Source organism: Manacus candei, unplaced genomic scaffold (assembly GCF_025592945.1).
Source record: "Manacus candei isolate 608988 ecotype Guabito, Panama unplaced genomic scaffold, ASM2559294v1 h1tg000067l, whole genome shotgun sequence".
Taxonomy (NCBI): Eukaryota; Metazoa; Chordata; class Aves; order Passeriformes; family Pipridae; genus Manacus; species Manacus candei.
Window position 1 is genome coordinate 3,445,241 of NW_026138115.1, and position 18,714 is coordinate 3,463,954.

General features: G+C 37.3%; 1 protein-coding gene across 4 annotated transcripts; it reads left to right on the top strand.

The window, feature by feature from the left end:
- The first annotated feature begins 412 nt into the window (after positions 1–412).
- On the top strand, positions 413–18,022 carry ATXN3 (ataxin 3). 4 transcript variants are annotated; one of them, XM_051806703.1, is made up of 11 exons: positions 413–527; positions 3,925–4,089; positions 4,610–4,654; positions 5,975–6,060; positions 6,475–6,541; positions 8,849–8,936; positions 9,199–9,331; positions 10,431–10,606; positions 11,037–11,160; positions 11,913–12,001; positions 12,647–18,022. In XM_051806703.1, the coding sequence occupies exons 1-11, from the start codon at positions 504–506 to the stop codon at positions 12,739–12,741; spliced, it is 1,092 nt and encodes a 363-aa protein (XP_051662663.1). In that variant the 5' UTR covers positions 413–503; the 3' UTR covers positions 12,742–18,022. The 4 variants fall into 4 exon arrangements, with proteins under 4 accessions (XP_051662663.1, XP_051662664.1, XP_051662665.1 ...); XM_051806704.1 differs by lacking the exon at positions 413–527 and adding an exon at positions 577–949; XM_051806705.1 differs by lacking the exon at positions 413–527 and adding an exon at positions 579–874.
- Positions 18,023–18,714: the final 692 nt, after the last annotated feature.

Genomic DNA, 18,714 nt, shown 5'->3' on the forward strand with positions numbered 1-18,714 from the left:
GGTTTTTAATGGACAAGTTTCTTTTCTGATTTCCTCTGTAGGCTTGTTTGGAACAGTGGCAAGTGGGTACTGCGGCTTTGAGACAGGAATGGGAAGGTGTGAGCGACGGGCGGCTGGTGAGCACAAGGAACCGGCGGCGCTGAGCCCTGGGACATAGGGGGAGCAGGCGTTCCCGGAGCAGCAGGGGATCGGGGTTCCCGGGGGCCCGGGGCGGTGTAGGACACGGCAATGGAAGAGCAGGACACGCCAATGGAAGAGCAGGACACGGCAATGGAAGAGCAGGACGCGCCGATGGATGGGGGACGGGCGGTGCGTGTGGGCCTCCCGCCGCGCGGGGGCGCTCGTGGCCCGTGACCCGCCCGCCGGCCTCCCGCCCGGCAGGGGGCGCCCCCGCGGCGGCGGGGGGGGCGCTGCGGGCCGTGCGCGGATGGGCGGTGGCGCGAGGCGCCGTGATTGGGCGGTCGGGTCACGTGGGGCGGGGGCTGCGGGCCGGCTCAGTAAACATGGAGTCGATCTTCCACGAGCGGGTGAGTGCGGGACGGAGCGGGGGCCGGGCGGGACCCGCTGCCCCCGCACGGCCGGGCTGGACACACCGCCCGCGGCTGTGTGTGAGTGAGGAGCTGCCGCGCTGGGCAGCCCCCTGTGCCCCCTGCCCTGCACCTTCCGGCGGCAGCGGCTCGTCCCCTCCGCTCCGTGGGGACCCGCGGCCCTCCCGCGCGGCGCTGCCGGTGCCTGGGCCCGTTCCGGCTGGACCCTGCCGGCTCTGCGGTAAAGGGAATGTCGTTACCACAGATCAGAATGAGTCAGGGCTGAGCCCCGTCGGCCTCTTTGGCGCGGGGACCGCCCTTCTGGGGGCTGTAGAAATGAACCTCAGGTGCGGGAAGGTGCGGGCTGCACTTGCTCGTGTTTCTTGAGGGAGAGCTCACATGGCTGAAAAATGAGTCTGAAGGTGAGCAGGGTTGTCTCTGTGCCCTCAGACTCATCTCTTCACCGAGCCTGGCTTGTCTGAGGTTGTGTAACAAGCAGGAAGAGGGAGAGCTGTTAAAGAAATCCTGATTCATATACTGTGGTTCTGTGCGCTGATGAACAGTACTTCCTGTTGTGGCGAAGAAATGCTTCTATGAACTGCTGTGATTTTTCCAAGTTCCCAAATATAAACTTCTTCTGTTTAAATGCTGTTCAAATATAATTGTCTTTTTTCATGTACTTTGCTAATGTCTCTTCAGCTTTATTGTGTTAATCTTAACACTAGTTCTGTTACACTGTTCTCATGTGTAATGGTTGGTTTACTTAGGAAATTAAGCAAGATAGCAGTATAACTTCCTTAAAAAAATAAAATTGCTGTTCTGAAGTACATAGAAACTGAGGAGTGTTCTTTCAAACTTGGTTTGGGTTGCAAAATTTGGCAAGTGCTGTGGTGTTAAGCAGCTGCTGTTCAGAGAATAAGTGTTGGATTTCATCCATTATGGCCTCTGCTACAATGACCTTGAGTTTCAGTCTAGATTTGAAAACAGTTTAAGGGAAGTTTACCCTTCTCTTATCTGTCCTTGCCTATCGCATAATGAAATGATAACTTTTATTAACGACTAAATTGTCTTCTAGTTTAATAACAAAACTCTGCTGAAACTGAAGTGACAAAGCGTAATACATTCAAAGTTACAAGGTGATGGTATTTTTTAGTTGCTACAGGTTTTGGGGAAGGGGAAGTGTACAATCTTTGGTCTCCCACATGTGAAACGTAGCTGCTCCCTGGTTAGTTACCCAGTTAAAAAGTTCCACCTGAATGCCTGTTTTAAATTGGAATACCTAATGTTTTTATCCTGTTATTCTATGGAAAATGTAATTGAATCTCTGTCTTTTTTTTCTTAAGGGGTATTTTTCCCCCCTGTTAACTGCTGTCAATATACTTTGAAGTGCTGCATATACAGGCACGTTTGAATCTGCACACCTCAGGTGTTTCCATCAAAAGGCATGAGAAACATGGTATTTATAAAGGAAATTTAACAAAATCAGGAAGTAAGCAATGTGTCACTTTTAAGACTGAAATGACAATTGCAGAAAGTAGGATTTAAGGATGGTGCTTCAGGAGCCCCCATCTTAGAAGTTTGTCCTTTCCTTAATAAGATACAAGTGATTGAAAAGACTGAAGGCAGGGCAGCAGTTTGTATCAGGAGAGGTTTCAATGAGAGGATTTCAGGTTAGGGGAAGTGTAATGTTCTCTGCACAAAAGAACAGAAATTAATGTCTGTAAAAATCGTATGATCATTTTTCTGCATTTTGCACTTGATATGTGTAACATTTCCATATGAAATTAAGGTTTATTATTTTTAAGATAAAACTGTACAAATACAGAAAAGTCCTTTTAGTGAAATTAAGATGTAAGCCTGTAGTACAACTAATTTTTAGAGGTATTTTATTATGTCTCATGGAGAAACCTGTGACTGTTGAGCAGGTTCTGCTGTTACAGTTTGTCATAAGACCAATGGTAGGGATGTGGTCCCGAGGGACAGGAGCTGGTGTTCAGTCTTGAGTTTCTTGTTACAGGAGGAGTGTGAGCCAAGAGGAGGTTTCTGGATTCCATTGAAGCCTGGCTGTACAGCCAGTCTGGTTTTAATAACTCATTGCTCAATTAACTGATGAAGCCCTTGGAAGATTCTGTAATCTGGAGTAAAGGGAACTTTCAAGGATTCTGCTTCAAGGGAGATCATGAGAGTGTTCTACGTGGGATTTGTGTGAAGCTTTCATGGAAGTTTAAAGAATATTCCTCAGAGGCATACTCTTGTATTCTTAGTTTCTGTGTGTCTGGCATGAGGGAGGGGTGTTCTGTATTTTTGTTAAGGGGTTCTGGTTTTGTTTTTAATAGAGGGCATGGACATTAGAGTTCTTCATGTAAATAAAAGTGAAGACTGATTAAAGAGAAAAGCAGGATTTTAAAACTGATGCTACTTGTCTTTCACTTGGAGTTTAGTTATTTGTAAAAAGAGAAAGGTTGCTTTTGCATGGGAAACTCTAATTTGGTTAGTTTGTGTTGTTTTGGTTTTTTTTAACATGACAGTAATTTATCTGCCCGTAGGAAAATAATGGAGCTTGACATGCATTCATTCAGATTAGATATTTATTTTGTCCTACAAAATCATGACTGACACTTCTAATTGACTTACTTTAAATTTGCATTGACATTCTAAAAATGTTACATTACATTTCTGTTATCTGCAATGCACTGGATATGTAACAAAGTATCTAAAACACTTTTTATTTAAATGGTTTATCAACAAAATATATTTTCAGTGTTTAATATGCTGAATTTAAGAAGTTTTTTCTTGTCCCCTCATCATTGTCATCAGGGTTCTAGGACTAGTGGAGCTTCTTTTACCTACTTCTTATATGTAAATTTCATATAGAAAATGAGCTTTACTGCTCCTCCAGCTCCAAATCACTTCCTCAGCAGTAATGCAGAGAGCAGATTTCAACAGCCACACCTGTCAGGGAAGAAAAGTTGAAGAAGAATGAGAGTCTGTTAACAGAAAACATTAGTTACTGAGAAGTAGAACTCTAAACTGTTTTGTTTTCACATGATGGTGATTTGGAAGAGGACAGAATCCATTGGTTGCAGAGTCCCTGTGTGATTCAGTTGGGTCATTGGCAATTTTGACGGTGTTTTCAAAAACATTTTTTACATGAAATTAATTTCCTTTGAGGAAAGTGTGCCTGTTTGTTTTTTGTTTGTTTGTTTTTTCCCATAAAGTTAATGGGAGGGTTGTATTCTATAGCTTGCAGTGTATACATTCAAAGAATACATGGTATTCTGGGTGAGTGGGGAGGGCAGGAAGTTTGCCAGAATGAAAAACGTTGAGTCATTTTACAGAGTTTATGTAAACCTGATTTTCTTGTTGTCTTTGGTATTTTTTTCTCTTCCAATATTAGCAAGAAGGCTCATTGTGTGCTCAACACTGCCTGAATAATTTGCTGCAAGGGGAATACTTTAGCCCTGTAGAGTTATCCTCTATTGCACAGCAGTTGGATGAGGAAGAAAGGATGAGAATGGCAGAGGGAGGAGTATCTAGTGAAGAATATAGAACATTTTTACAGGTAAAATCATCTTAATTTGGGGTTGCTTCATATTTACCTGAAATGTAACATTGTTTAGCACAGACCTGCTGTTCTTGCTAAGCTAGACAAGGTTAATTTTCTGGTGCTGAAAGCTCTTAAATTTGTAGTCCTTTTCATTCATGCATCTTAGATTTGGCATTTTCAAATGTTATTAGCACAATAATTCTACAGAAAGCTATATTCATCTGACAAGTAGAAAGGTCAAAGATGGCAAGGAGGATCGGTGATTAGCCTTTTGTTTTTGTAATCCAGTGTCAGATAGGAACAGAAGTGCCCATGCCTGTCTGCCCTTTAAGCACTGAGCATTTCTAATTTAAAGGTTTGAGTTTTAAATTAATATGCCTGTTTGGAGCGTTGTAATCAGCCTTACAGACAGGGACATAACAAGTTGTTGCTTTAAGAATATGCAATTACATTTATTTTCAAAACTCAATTATTTTTGACCTTTTATGCTTACACCATTTTTCTCTTTTCTCCCTCCCAATCTCACACTGAGCAGCAGCCTTCTGTAAATATGGATGATAGTGGATTCTTCTCAATTCAAGTAAGCACAACTCTCTTCTTACACAATTTTCTGTTTATGCAGTATATGTTCTCTCATATAATTTAAATGACAATGAGCTTTTTCATCTAGTTGCCAATTTATGGGCTTAATGGGATTAAGTGCTGGACTTCCAAATCTTCAGAGTGTTTTCCATTAAGAGCAGTGACTTGCAGTTCTTCAGTTCATGGGCCCTTAAACACATAGAAGCATAGAACTGTGAAATGACACCTGCTGGCAATAAGCTTCATTTCTAAGCTGCTTCTTATAGACACTTTAGGTGTAAACATTGGCTCCCATGGACACCAGGTGAAAAAGCAGAATTGAGATTGCTTTCTCAAATCATAGACTCTAAAGCTCTTGACAGCGATTACAGGGTTATCACAGTGATCTGCAGAAAGCATCTGCATTCCAGTTTTTATAACTCACTCCAGATGCTTCAGAGCTGGTTTTATTATTTTTCTTGTTCGGTTGGGTTTTTTTAAGGGCCATAGTGGAAAAGTAATCAATAATAAATACTTTAACCAGAAAAACAACAAAAAGGGTTTTGAACACCAAACTGGGTCTTGTGTCTAGACTAGAGCTGTAGGCAATGCTTTGCACCTTTGGCTTTCTCCCAAGCTTTCAGAGGTGCTTTTCCATGTTCCAGAATCCCTCTTCCCTATGGTAAGACAGGGCTGTTTTTATGTTCAGTGAAAAACCATTTAGTTTGGCTTTCCTTGTATTCTTGATTGTGTTGCTTCAGTATAGAAGCTGAAAAAACTATGCTTCCCCATTCTACTTTTTTGTCCTGTCATGGATTTTCTCACTTGCTGCACAGTTGGCTTCCTGAAAGCAAATTGAATTGTTAATTTAAATTTCTTAAAGCATTATTTCATGTAGCCTTAAAGAGTTACTGTAAAAGAGTTTGTGCTCAGTTCAGTGTCTGATTGATCCCATGACAATCCAGCAGTACAGAATTTCCAATAGTTACTGTGGAGAAAGATTGAGTTTCTACTGGGGAGGGAGGGCAGAGCAGTGCATTGAGAGCAGAGGTGACAACTACTCAAATGTGTGTGGGAGGTGAAGTTACAGCTTTGTTTTTGATTTAACACATCTCAGTTAAATCCTAGTTTTGTTACTTCCCCTTAGATAAGGTATAAGTGTTATGTTTGCATGCAAGTTCATGACAGCTGCATTTTGCATAATGTGATTCCTAGGTTTCCTTGCTATGTTTTGAAATCTAAGTTTTACAAGAACAGTGTAGTTGTTTATAGTAGCTAAGGTGGTTACATTGCTCAAATTTTGATGGTTTGACTCATGAAAAGTCCTATTTTTTGACAGGTTATAAGCAATGCCTTGAAAGTGTGGGGTTTAGAACTAATCCTCTTCAACAGCCCAGAGTATCAGAGACTTGGGATCGACCCTATGTAAGACTTCTTTAGCACCCTGCTTTCATTTTACTGAAAAAATACTCTTAATTTATGATTTAAATCCTTCTTTAAAATTACTATTTCAAACTCTGTTGCATTCTGATGTTTGTATTATACCTTGGGGTTTTGTTTTATTTTTTTGGGGGGTACATATGAGTATCTGTCCTCTGTGCCTTCATGATGTCTTAGTATCTCTGATATCACAGGTATATGGAAATTTCAGTGATACTGACAACTTCCTAAATGTTATAAAAGCAGTATAAGTATTCTGTAATGTAGCATCAACAGTTGTATTCCTGAAATTTTATTATATAAATTTGAATCAGTGGTTGCAAAGAACTTAAGCATTAACCTGTATTCTGATTTTAGAGTATTTAATTTTATTTATACCTTTTGTTTTTCTTTTTACAGAAATGAAAAATCATTTATTTGTAATTATAAGGAACACTGGTTTACAGTTCGAAAGTTAGGAAAACAGGTGACATTGTCTTTTTTTATTTAAATATTAACTTAAGAATGGGTGTGGAAAAGTGGTTGCGAGTAGATCACATGTTGGCCTTTTGCAAGCTTCAGCTGCAGTTTACTTTAATAGTATGCCATATTAAAAAAAAATAATGTTTGTTTTATCACAAAAAATGCCAGGCAACTCATTATAATTGTTAGCCTGGGGAAAGACCAGCAATTCCTGAGTGAACCTGTCCTTTAGGGAGATGCAGCTCTGGAAGAGTCTCTGTGATATTTAAGCTAGGCTGTTGGGTTTTTTCTGTGTGAAAAATAGCAGAAAAAATTGTATGGGGGAGGAGCAGGGAGTCTAGACAAGGATTAGGATCCCTATAGAATACAAACTTATTTTAATGAACTACATTATTGACAAGAGGTATAAAAAAAATTCAAAGTTCAAATGATTTAATATTTATAATTGCTAGCATTTAAGAGTATCCATTAGAATGAGGTTGGGGAAAGTAGAATCACAACTTTGTACTATTTTGGAAAACTTTATGAAGTAATTGTATTCTAATCAGGAGATAGTTATTGAAGGTAAGGGATGGCCATACAAATATTATCTGGTACATATATAATAATTCATATCCATGTCCCTTGCAACATCAATGCAGTGTCTTATTTCAGTGGCCAGTCATCCTTCTGGATCATACTTCATAAGCTTTTATGCAACATGAGCTGGTTTGATGTTTGTTTTTTTCAGGTGGCTTTTTTCTTAGAAAATGTTAATGGAAAACAGCCTTTAGATTCTGTAATAGTGAGGCAAGAGTCTCTTTGCCCATTTGGATCATTTTTGCAAGTGCTGGCTACCTATGTTGTCATCCAGATTAAAAAAAAAAAAGAGAAAAATTACCTCTGAGTAAGCAAACTGAACTCTACTGTTCTGCTTCAGTTTAAAAGTATGGCTAATGCTTACAGGCAATTTTGGTTTATTTGATATCAAAAAGGATGGTCTCTTAAAATTATGGGAATGCTCCTTATTATATATACAACCATATTGGGTGGAATTTTGTGAGAGAGCATTCTAACCTGAAACATCCTAAGTTGGAGGGGGAATGTGTTTTGCTTGTAACCACATGAAGACAACACTGGATAATGAGAAAAGATAGAGAAAATTTGTTGACTTGGATTTATTTAACCTGCTTCTCTTCTGTTACAGTTAAAGCAAAATTAGTTTACCAAAACTTTCTCCTCCATATTCCCTTTTAAAAGTTTCTGTAGTCTGTGCATTGTATTTTTTACATAACATTTTATTCCCCAGTGCTCCTACACTGGTGGTCTTCTTACTCTTTCCTAGTGGCAGAGTGGTTTTGGCTAATTAAGTATTGCCAGACAGAGTGGTAGATAGTCACTTATAGTATGAGTCTGGCTGCAGGTGTGTGACTGCATATGTGGAAGTTTGGTTAGATCAATGCATTTTTTGTGAGAATGAAGATGGAATTCTCTTTCTACTATCTGAAATGGTGCTTCCTGGTTAAAATTAGATAATATCGAATGAGTAAGGTATTAAAAAAGATTCTTTGGTTTCATTGCAATATATGTGGGGGTTTAAGGGTAGAATATTTTATGGCCCATGTTGAATATATTTTCTGTCTAGAAGTTTTATATAATATTGTTTCTCTCTTGAAGTATTATAAATTACTAGTTATCTTCTTCAGGAAACTAGAAATGGTCTGTATATATTTATATCAAGTGTCCCCTGTTGTAATACAGTGCTATACTGTCAGCATATTAAATATGAGTTAATTATTCTTAATTTTTAAATTTAAAAATAATCTCAGGGGTAAACAATAGTTTCCAGCATCACCAGCTATTAAAGGCGGAATGTGTAATGAAAGTATTTAATGGAAATAATTTAACATATATTTACTGTAACTACTAATTTCCTAACACACAGCATTAACTTATGAAGGGTTTCTTACTTCATTAGTCTCAGCTTTAAAAGTAGGATTAAGCACAGTTTTACAGTGATGTCCAAAATAAATCAAAATACAGTGGTAGAAGAATTATCTGTTTTAATCTGTTTACCTGGTACCAGTATTCAGTAATGGGAGAGAGCATGCAGTAATTTCCACTCTTCAGATCTCCTGTTAGCTGAAGAGTATTTGAAGATAACCTTTAGCAGTATAGGTATTGTGCTTCAAAAGAATTTTATTTGATAATTTATGTTACTAGATTTATTTGGATATTCCATCATAGAAAATTACCACAATGTACAGAAATGAATTATTGAGTAATCTTTATGCTAGTTTGTTTTCTCAACCTCTTTTTTCTTTAATTACAGTGGTTTAACTTGAACTCTCTCTTGATGGGTCCAGAACTAATATCAGACACATATCTTGCACTTTTCTTGGCTCAATTACAACAGGAAGGTAATAGAAACTTGCAGATGTTAAATAGTAACTTGCAGATGTTAAATGTCATTAATTAAAAGTAGGTAATAATTATTATTTCTTAGAACTTCAACTACCCTTAGTTTTATGATTGAAATAGTGAAATAACCCAAGTCTTTATAATGAAAGGTAGAGTCTTACGTTGTAATAAATGGCACATCATTGTGTTCCATGGAGTGTGCATTTTAGAGTGTTTATATCTGCACCTTAATGCCATGGACTTATGATTTCTTTTTCTCAGGTTATTCCATATTTGTAGTAAAAGGAGACCTGCCAGACTGTGAGGCTGATCAGCTACTGCAGATGATTCGGGTACAGCAAATGCAGAGACCAAAACTAATTGGGGAAGAGGCAGCACAGTCAAGAGATCAGAGGTAAGGTAAATAGAGATTTCATTTTAATAATGTTCAGTATGATTGGTTTCCATGATTAATGCCACATGGAGACAACCCCCTTGAGTAATTAGAAGTACCTTTAGTGCAACGTTTACTGCTTTTGCACACAGTAAAAGCAAGTTGGTAGACAACAAATGGTTTATTTTTAAATGGTGTATTTTTAAGTGGGTAAAAACTGCCTTAATAAGGCTTGAGTTTTTCCACGTGCATAAGCATATTATAGTGCAGATTTTTAACTTTGTGATTAAAATGGGTTAGCAAATCCTACCAAACTATGGTGAATAGTAATTAACCTGTAATTAAGACTAGCTTGTGCATTCTGTCATAAGTAGAAAACAACAAGAAACCCAAATGTGAATTTCACATCATATAAATCATACACCATTTTCTTTTGGAGTAATTTCATTCCAGTGTTGTGGTGCTGCTCAGTTTTGATGCATTTTGCTAATATAAAACATCCTTGAAAATGTATAAAGTACTACTTCTGCAATAATTTTATTCAATTTTCATGGTGAATAAATTGCAAACTGATAAAAAGGGTTAAGGCTTTTCAGAAGAATTCATTATTATTTCTTCCCCTTTGTAAAGTTAAACTGATGTTGTAAATTGATGGAATAATTGGCAGCAATGTGGAAAGTGTGTACAGTTTACAGAGGATCTTTTGCTTTAGTGTGGGCTTCAAAGCTTCCTGAGGAGACCACATACTCTATTTTCTGCTGGTGTAACTGTTTAAATAGCAGTAGGTTTGAACAGCATGTATTATAGCTTTTTGTAGGATTATGATTTCTGAAGATTTTCCTGTCTAACAGCTTCTTGTCAACATATGCATGGCTTTAGAGGTGCAGTGTGCTGCAAATGAGTGTTTAAGGTTACTTTACAGCTGCTTGCAGCTCTTTTGTGCTTTTTTATGTAGAAAGTAAAATACTTGTTTATGTAACAGACTTTCACAATAGAAACGTTTTTCCTGAAGTTAAAAAACCCTAGAGTTAAATCAGCAGAAAACAGTAATTTTAAAACTCACTCTAAAATATAATATAACTTCTGTCTGAATTTTGCTATAAACATGTGAATTTCACAGGCTACCCAGAAGTGATGTGGACCAAGCAATAGAAGTTAACCATCCTTTTGATGGAACAGGCATGTTAGATGAAGATGAAGAGAATTTTCAGAGAGCCCTGGCTCTAAGTAGGCAGGAAATTGATATGGAGGATGAAGAAGCTGATCTTCGCAGAGCCATTCAGCTCAGCATGCAAGGTGCAGTGTCCATCTAAATTTCTCTGCTAGTGTTTGTGTTGCTTATGCTTTAGGCAGCTACTGGAATCAGTTTGTCAGGCACTTTCCAGCATGCATAAAGCTCTCTGGAAAGATTGGCTTTGAGGCATGGAAGGATGATCCAGAATTTCCTGTAGCTCTCTTTGTTCTGCTTTTTGAAAAGTTATAACTTTCACGTTCCATTGATCGTTAGGAAGGAAGAACAAATTGGCTAAGGGTGGCAGGAGGGAAGGGAAACAAACAGTCCTGAGGTGAGGAGGAGAGATAGTATCAAGGGAAGTTAGTCTAGGTGCTTATTTCTCCAACAAGTTTCTTTCTTCCTCTCAAGTTTGAAGACATATTCTTAAGCTGTATGTCATTTGCTAACTTCATTTTACTGTAATGAGTAGGATGTGGCATGTTCTGGTTTTAGGCAGTCGTCGAAGTGAGCTCTCAGGCTCGTTACCGCAGAATGTTCCTCAGTCGTCTCACAGCAGTCAGACAGAATCCCTTTCTTCAGAAGAACTGCGAAGGAGAAGACAAGCCTATTTTGAAAAGTAAAGTAGTTGTTAGAAAACTGCATGTGAAAGTACATGTTGTATTTTTCAGTGCTTTTGGGGTGTGGACGGATTTCTTACCGAGGTCCAGCTTGACTTTTCTCTCTTAACATGATTTCTTAACAGTACCTAAATTTTACTGTTCTCAGGTGGTTCCAATGAAGAAACCTGTAAATAAGAGGGGGTTTGTTCCTAATGCAACAGCAGTCTTGTGAAGAAAGAAAATACACATGCTATAGAAGTATTTTAAATGAAATCCTATAAATTTCTGTAATTATCCTCCTGACAAAAAATACTACTTCTTTAAGACTTTGCTTCTAGTAGTGATGCTTCTCATGTGCATCATGTGAAAGCATTGTAGATATTTTATGTTGCTGTTTTGGTGTACTCTCTTAATACATAGTTATGTTATTGTTGTAGCTTTTCCTTATCTCTGTCTTCTAGTGATGGAAGAAATAAAGACCAGGGAGAAATACTGTGGATGGGAGGAGTTAGACCTCACGTGGTAGGATAAGAATGCAGAACTTCCCAATGGTGGGAAAATAGTAATGTGGCTTGGGCTATAATATTGTGAAGATAGGTGTCTGAAGGTTAGCAGGGTGAAATGATGGGAGAGATTTTAAGTACTGAGATTTTATTGTACCAAACAGCTTCTACTTCTGTTTCTTGGTCTTCCTTACAATGAAATGAACTTGACTCAGGTGTCATACTGGTGTTAATCTTAGTCTCTTACAAATTTATGACACTTTCAGACAGCAACAACAGCTACAGCAGCAAGATCAGACGCCAAACCTACATGATAAGGCAACTCTTAGCTCAAGCACTCAAGAAGCTGACCCAGGTATTGTTTTTTACAGTTACATCCAACACTGAAATATTTGTCTTTTTCCCCTTTGTGTTGTGCTGTTTCCTAACCTTCCTTGTCTGCCAACTTCCTCACTCCAGCAGCCATTCAGACTGTCACAGCCATTGCTTTTTTGGCAGTGAAGGAAAGGATCGCTTTCCTGAAAAGCCTGTTCCTCTTTGAATCTCAATATCCTGTTTCAAAATGAAGAGCATTGCTATTCGATCACTTGAGTTCTCGCTTTGCTATTTGTTGTTTTGTTTGTCTTCAGCATTACAAATTGGAATCTTTGACAGGATTTGTGCCAGTTATTTGTTTCCTAAATTACTTTTAAAGTTGTATGACCACTTGGGTTAATATCTGACAAAATTACTGGAACCAGTTTTCAGTAGAACATAAATGTAGACCTTACCAGTATTAGGTATTGGTGATCCAAAATTGATGTGTATTATGTGTTACAAACAGACTGTTGTTGGTGGAAAACTAAGTTCACAATGTTCAGTGATTTTAAAAACAAAACCAATTTTGTGGGTGGGGTGGAAAAAGGTGGATGTGGACAAAAGGAACAACAAAAGTATTTAACTACAGTTAAGAACTAGCTCTGTGAATTTATTACAGCTTATACACATTTATTGTCTTTAGGAGGTGATATGAGTGAAGAAGACATGCTTCAAGCAGCCATGAATATGTCTCTGGAATCTGTTAAAAACCACTTGAATTCAGAAGAGAAGAAATGACATAATTTTTTTCCGCTCTTATTGTCAAAACGCTAAGTCTTCATTAAAATTCTACCGTGTGAATGTTGCACAAGCAGGGTTCATTTCAGAGTTCTGGAAGCAGGAATGACAGGGGGGCTGCTGGAGGTCACAGTTTAGAGGGAATCTGCAAATATGAAAAAGATCACACTAATTTAGAAAACTGTAGCACTCCTACTACAAAACATCTGCTCAAAAAAGTAGTAGTGTTAAAATTACTGAACTATTCACATGAACAAAGTCAGATGAGTGTAGCACCTGTAACTTACATATAAAAAGCAAGTTTAAATTGTTTTGAAGAATTCTGTATAAGATATAAATGGTGCCAAAACCAGCATCTACTGATTTCCTTCAGTACTAATGGGAAAAGAGACACAAGTAATAAGTTGTGCTGATAAATTATTATGTTCCTTTTAATAAATCGCTCTAAAATGGGGAAAATAATTAAGTTTGTTAATCTTAAATTTATTTTGTGAGCTCTGAGTTGATTAGAGCAGAGTGCTAATAAGGCCAAGGTGATGGGTTCGATCCCTCTATGGGCCATTCACTTTAGGAGGTGGATTTGAGGATCCTTGTGGGTCCCTTCCAACTCAGAATATTCTGTGATTCTGGGTGACTTAACATCAACGTTTTGATCCTGCTGTCCACTTTTGAAATGACCCATTCTGCAGGAGAAACAAGAATCCATAGATTTCATACTTACAATTCAAGATAAAATCTTTAGTGGATTCTTGAGTATAATGTTACTCATGAACCTTTCAGTGATTTCTGACTTCCTAGCACTTTGTGGTTTTACTTTTAATTCCAACTGTAAAATTTTAAATCCATGTTTAACATTTTGGTTTTTGGCATATAACTTGCCTTATTTGGTTTGATGAGGTTTTTTATAAATTTTTGTTTGTTATGTTCTTTCTTGTTAAGCCACTGTCTTTACTACTAAAGTAGGATACAATCCATTGGGTTGAACAGGTTTTCTTTTCTACCTCTTCCAAAGTCTTTTTTTTCCCCTTTTCAAGCTCAAACCTTCATTTTGGCCTTTCAGTATGAGAGAACTGTAACTGAATCTAGGAGAAAGGAGGAGGGGATATAGGTGCCATAAAGTCAGTGCCACACACAAGGTGCATTCCTGCAATCTGAAATGACCCCTGTGCAAGTAGCTCTTTTAAGAATGAATATTTATGCCTGTGTGGATGTTCTTTCTGAAATGCTTTTTATGAGTGTCTGTCAGAATGTTGCAGTTTTTTCAGGAATGGCCTTTATTCACGCACCTTACAAATTTTTATCATGCTGTTTCTGATCCTGAGAAAAATTGGGGAGCAAAGTATGTGAGATAGCTTATGCTATTGGTTGTAAGACATTTGTTTTGATATCCAGGATGAATGTGTAAAAGGGTGACCAAACCTGGCTTGGAACTTCAGTGCAACGAAAGAGATATGTTTCATTTTCCTAAATGGTGCTTGAAATACAAATTCTGTTTACATATAAATTATATGGAAATATGTTGTAGATAGAATATATAAGCTGTAGTCCAATTAAAGCATTAACAGTTAGCACAGGCATTCTAAGAATCTTTCAAAGATAACCCCAAATTTCTTTATCAAAATATTCTTAAGTTACATCATTGCATTAAATGTTACAAAAGTAACATTTAATTAAAATTAGTATGAAATGAATAGTAGCTAGATGGAAATACACATTCAGCATCAAGTGGTACTGTACATGAAAGGGCTCTTACCTCTCAGTAAAGATTTGTTTACAGCAATGGTTTCCTGATAGCTTAGGATATTATTATATTATACATAACTGGGCTAAATTCTGTTTTCCTTACATATGTGCTGAATTTTCACCAATGTCACCAGAATCAGGTATGTGTAAGACAATATGGATTTTGACATGAGACTTTTAAAAAACTGAGTTTTGTCTTTTTTTAAATAATTCTGTCGTACGCATTATAATTATTTGTAATGTCTCAAATTAATATAGTTAAACAATGGCTTTAAAAGTCCATGTATGCATATGCCATTTTGAAATGCTGTATTCTTCAGGATATACTTTTCTGCTTTCAGTTTAAAATTTCTATTAAACGGAAAGCAGGAAAGGTATCTCTACAGCACTGAATTATTTCTTTGCTTATCTGTAAATTAATTGCAGCTTTAATTTCCGTTTTTTTGTTGTGCCATAAACTGATTCTGAAAAAAGACTAATTTTTATAAATAGGTATAGACTGGCAATCTGATGCCAATACTTGGACCTTGGACATTTTATCCTCTATTATAAGAATATAATAAAAATGTAACATTTCTATAACTCTAGCAGCCCTGGATCAAAATCTAAGCCCTTGAATGGCATTAACTGTAACCCAGGCCAAATACATGTTTTTATAATCACTGTAACAGGGAGGTTTACCTTTGAACTTTAATGTCACTTTGTAAGTCACTTCATCACCCAAATCTTTTAATATGGAAGGAATATAAAGTAACGGTGCCTGAAAAGTGCAACTGAGAGAGTCATTACAGGGCTAATGACATTCCTTTCTGTGTAGAAACATTGTCATTCAACAAAAAACAGTTTGATTTTCAGTGGAATGTCAAGTTTAATGATGAGGGCATATCTGTCTAGTCAAGCAGTTGGGAGAGCAGTTTAAGCTCATCTGTTAATTCTGAGCCCTGTCGCTGGAAAGGACCTGCAAGAGACCAACCATTAACCCAGCACTGCCAAGTCCACCACTAAACTTAATGTCCCTAAGCACCACATCCACACCTCTTCTAAAAAGCTCCAGGAATGGGGGCTGAACCACTTATTGTGCAGCCTGTTCCAATGCTGGACAACCCTTTCAGTGAAGAAATATTTCCTGATACCTGAACTAAACCTCCACTGGTGCAACTTGAGGCTATTTCCTCTTGTTACCTGGGAGATTGACACCCATCTCACTACAGCCTCCTTCCAGGAGTTGTAGATTGTGACAGAATCTCCTCTGTGCCTCTCCATTGCACCCAAGGTAAAGAATAGTAGTAATTACTGACAGTACATATTTTATAACTCAGGCCTCAACTTCACCTGCCAAGAAGCAGTCAGTAAAACAGTGATGTCATTTTTTTGTGTGCATTCTTTCGATGATAAACAGTTCTCAGTGTGGCTTAACTATGCTTATAATATGTTTACTAATTTAGAGCCTACTTCCAGTTTTATCTGTCATGCTGAAGGGTTGGGGTTTTTTTCCCATGTTATAGCTTTAGGCCAAAGTCCATTCTAAGGGAGCAGACAGATTTTTATTTTATTATTTTTAATTATGATATGATGTTTGAGGGAATTTCAGACTTCATTCATCCAACAGTTTTACTGTTTTGCAGTAAAGGGTCCATGTGACATAATTTATGGTTTGCTGACAGTAGAAATCGAAGGGGCAGGGGGAATGAGAGATACTTACATTAAATATGTTCCAGAATTAGTTCTGTAAGTGTAATTCTATAAACTGCTTTCGCGGTCTTATGAGGGCAGGAGGAAAAAGAGTTGTAATGCAGTCATGCCTGCATGCAATTCTTGTTAGGCACAGCAGGTATGAATATGAGCTGCTTAAATGCTTACATTTTTGTAGACTTAAAACTAATCTAATATCTGACTGGCTTACTCCAACATTTGGGCTCCTGGTGCCCTTCAAAGAACTTCAGCAAGTTTAAATTTAATTTTCAGCCAAGGTACACTTCTTACTTTTCATACTTTATTACTTTGCAGACAGCTTAAAAATAACCAATACAAATTTAAATCTATGATGTGTTTTAATGTTGGGCTATTGTTTCTGTTACAGACTTACAAAGTGGTAGGGGGCTAAAATGGCTTCTGCAGGTGCCTAGTAAACAATTCTGTTTCTGTATCTCAGACAAATACTATCATTTGCAAGCTGCTTTGTTTTATTACAAAACTGACAGGCTTTTAAAAATGAATAAGAACATGATACAGTTTTAAAAGTCTGTGAATTTTTTTAAATTAATTACTCTTTCAAATAATGATGAAAACATACAAATGGTGTGCTTTGTACTGAAAAACCCAGTACAGGGGGATGGGATAGGAGAACTCTAGAACTCAGACTTATACAGAAATAGTATTGTGCAATTCATGTTACCAGCACGTCACTTTTAAAGGAATCAAAGTAAGAATCCAAGGAAAAGAAAAATTGATGTAGAAACTTTCTTCAAGAGCTTAGACAGAAAATTATGTTGTGCACTTAGTAAGCCATTACTGTCTTGCATAAAACAAATTTAACTCCTGGTAAATCTTGATAGTTACTCACAAATCATTACCCAAAAAAAAAGAGGAAACAAAGTCTAACCAGTAATACATATATACCTCTTCCCTTCCCACACAGAATCAGTAAGTGAGAATAATACTCAATACATTCAAAGTTGCTAGATCCAAATATTTAGTTCTTGAGTTTCGAGGTGGTTGTAGCTTTGTGTTATATCCAGGTTTTCATCTTAAAAGCATGAGCTGTTTTGCAATAAACCTTTTTAACCTGTATACACACATTTTGCCTTATTTGCATTTCAGACATGGAGGGAATGCTGTAGTATTTAACCTGCCATAGTCATCTTCCCCAATCACTGTTCTTCAGAAAGTTAGTACATATGACTTTTCAACTGCTTTTACCAAATCAAAATACTTTCACTCTATTTTCTTTGTTAAGAAAAGGAAATAATTGTAACTACACATTGCTTTTAATCCCCCCCATCCTCAGTATAGCCACTGTGGGAATTCAGGAGGGGACTTTTTAAAAGAGTTTGAACAGAAAGGGATGTAATGTTTAAATGCCACTGTGCAAAAAAAAAAAAAAAGAGAGAAAAACCTTGATACTGTCTTTAAAGCATGCAAGCATTGATAAAATTTTATTTTTTGCTACATGAAACCCCCTGTGTACAAATCAGTGTAGAGGATTTTGTAAGGGATTTTTTTTTTTCATCTCTTGCCTAATAGTTGTGTATTTTAGAAATTTTATTTCAGTAATAGTTTTGGGTTTTTTTTGGTCAAGACTCTGTTTTCAGTATCATGCCCTTGGCTCTGGATTCCTGTATAATTTTTGTCTATTTTGTGTATATAAAGCATAGAATACTGAAAAGATTAAAAAGGGAAAGTGGAAATGCTTAGTCATTGTTTTGACTGGAAAATGGCAGCGCTGTTCGATATTTTGAAAATGCTCTCCAAATAGGCATGAATATATATGGTTGTATTTGATATCACTTTTTTAAATAAATATGATTATAGCTTCTAATGTTCCTCACTTGACCGATGTATTTGAATACTTGCTTTCCCTTATACGCTGATTGGGCGCAGGATCATCAAACATTGAAATTTCATCTCAGGTATCAGTGGGCTTTGCACCAGATGTGTGGATGCACATCAGCAGTGAGGTAGTTTTCTGTTGCCCATAACTGACATTTCATCATCTCTGATGTCTTTGCATCTGTTGATACTCTCGAATTTACATAAAGACACTCCTGTTAGGGAAGAAAGTTGGTGCCCGTTATAGTTACGTTACATCTTTAAAAATTATATGCTTTCTGATTTTAAAGAAAGCTACTGTTTCCTAGTTTGATGCCAGAATACACGTTCTTTTTGTGACACAAATGCCCTGTTTTTGTAGCTTAGTTAATCCACAGCGTACACTGGATTGTTTCTGTGCACCCATATCAAAAGTGGATGAAGTCGGCTAAAAAAATTAGTTGTGATGCTAAATAGTCCATTTCTAATTTTTCAAGAGCAGTAATTAAAAAGAGTGGGACAAAAAGCCCTGTGTGCTACTTTATTGTCTACTTACCGTACTTGGTACTTAATTGTAAAATTAACCACAGTAAAAGATATTTTTATCATCCTTAAGTATTTTAAAAGTCCGAAGGACATCCTTCAGACTCGGACAGTGATTTGTTATTGGCATAGGGCCCAAGTCTGTCCCGAGGGGCAGGT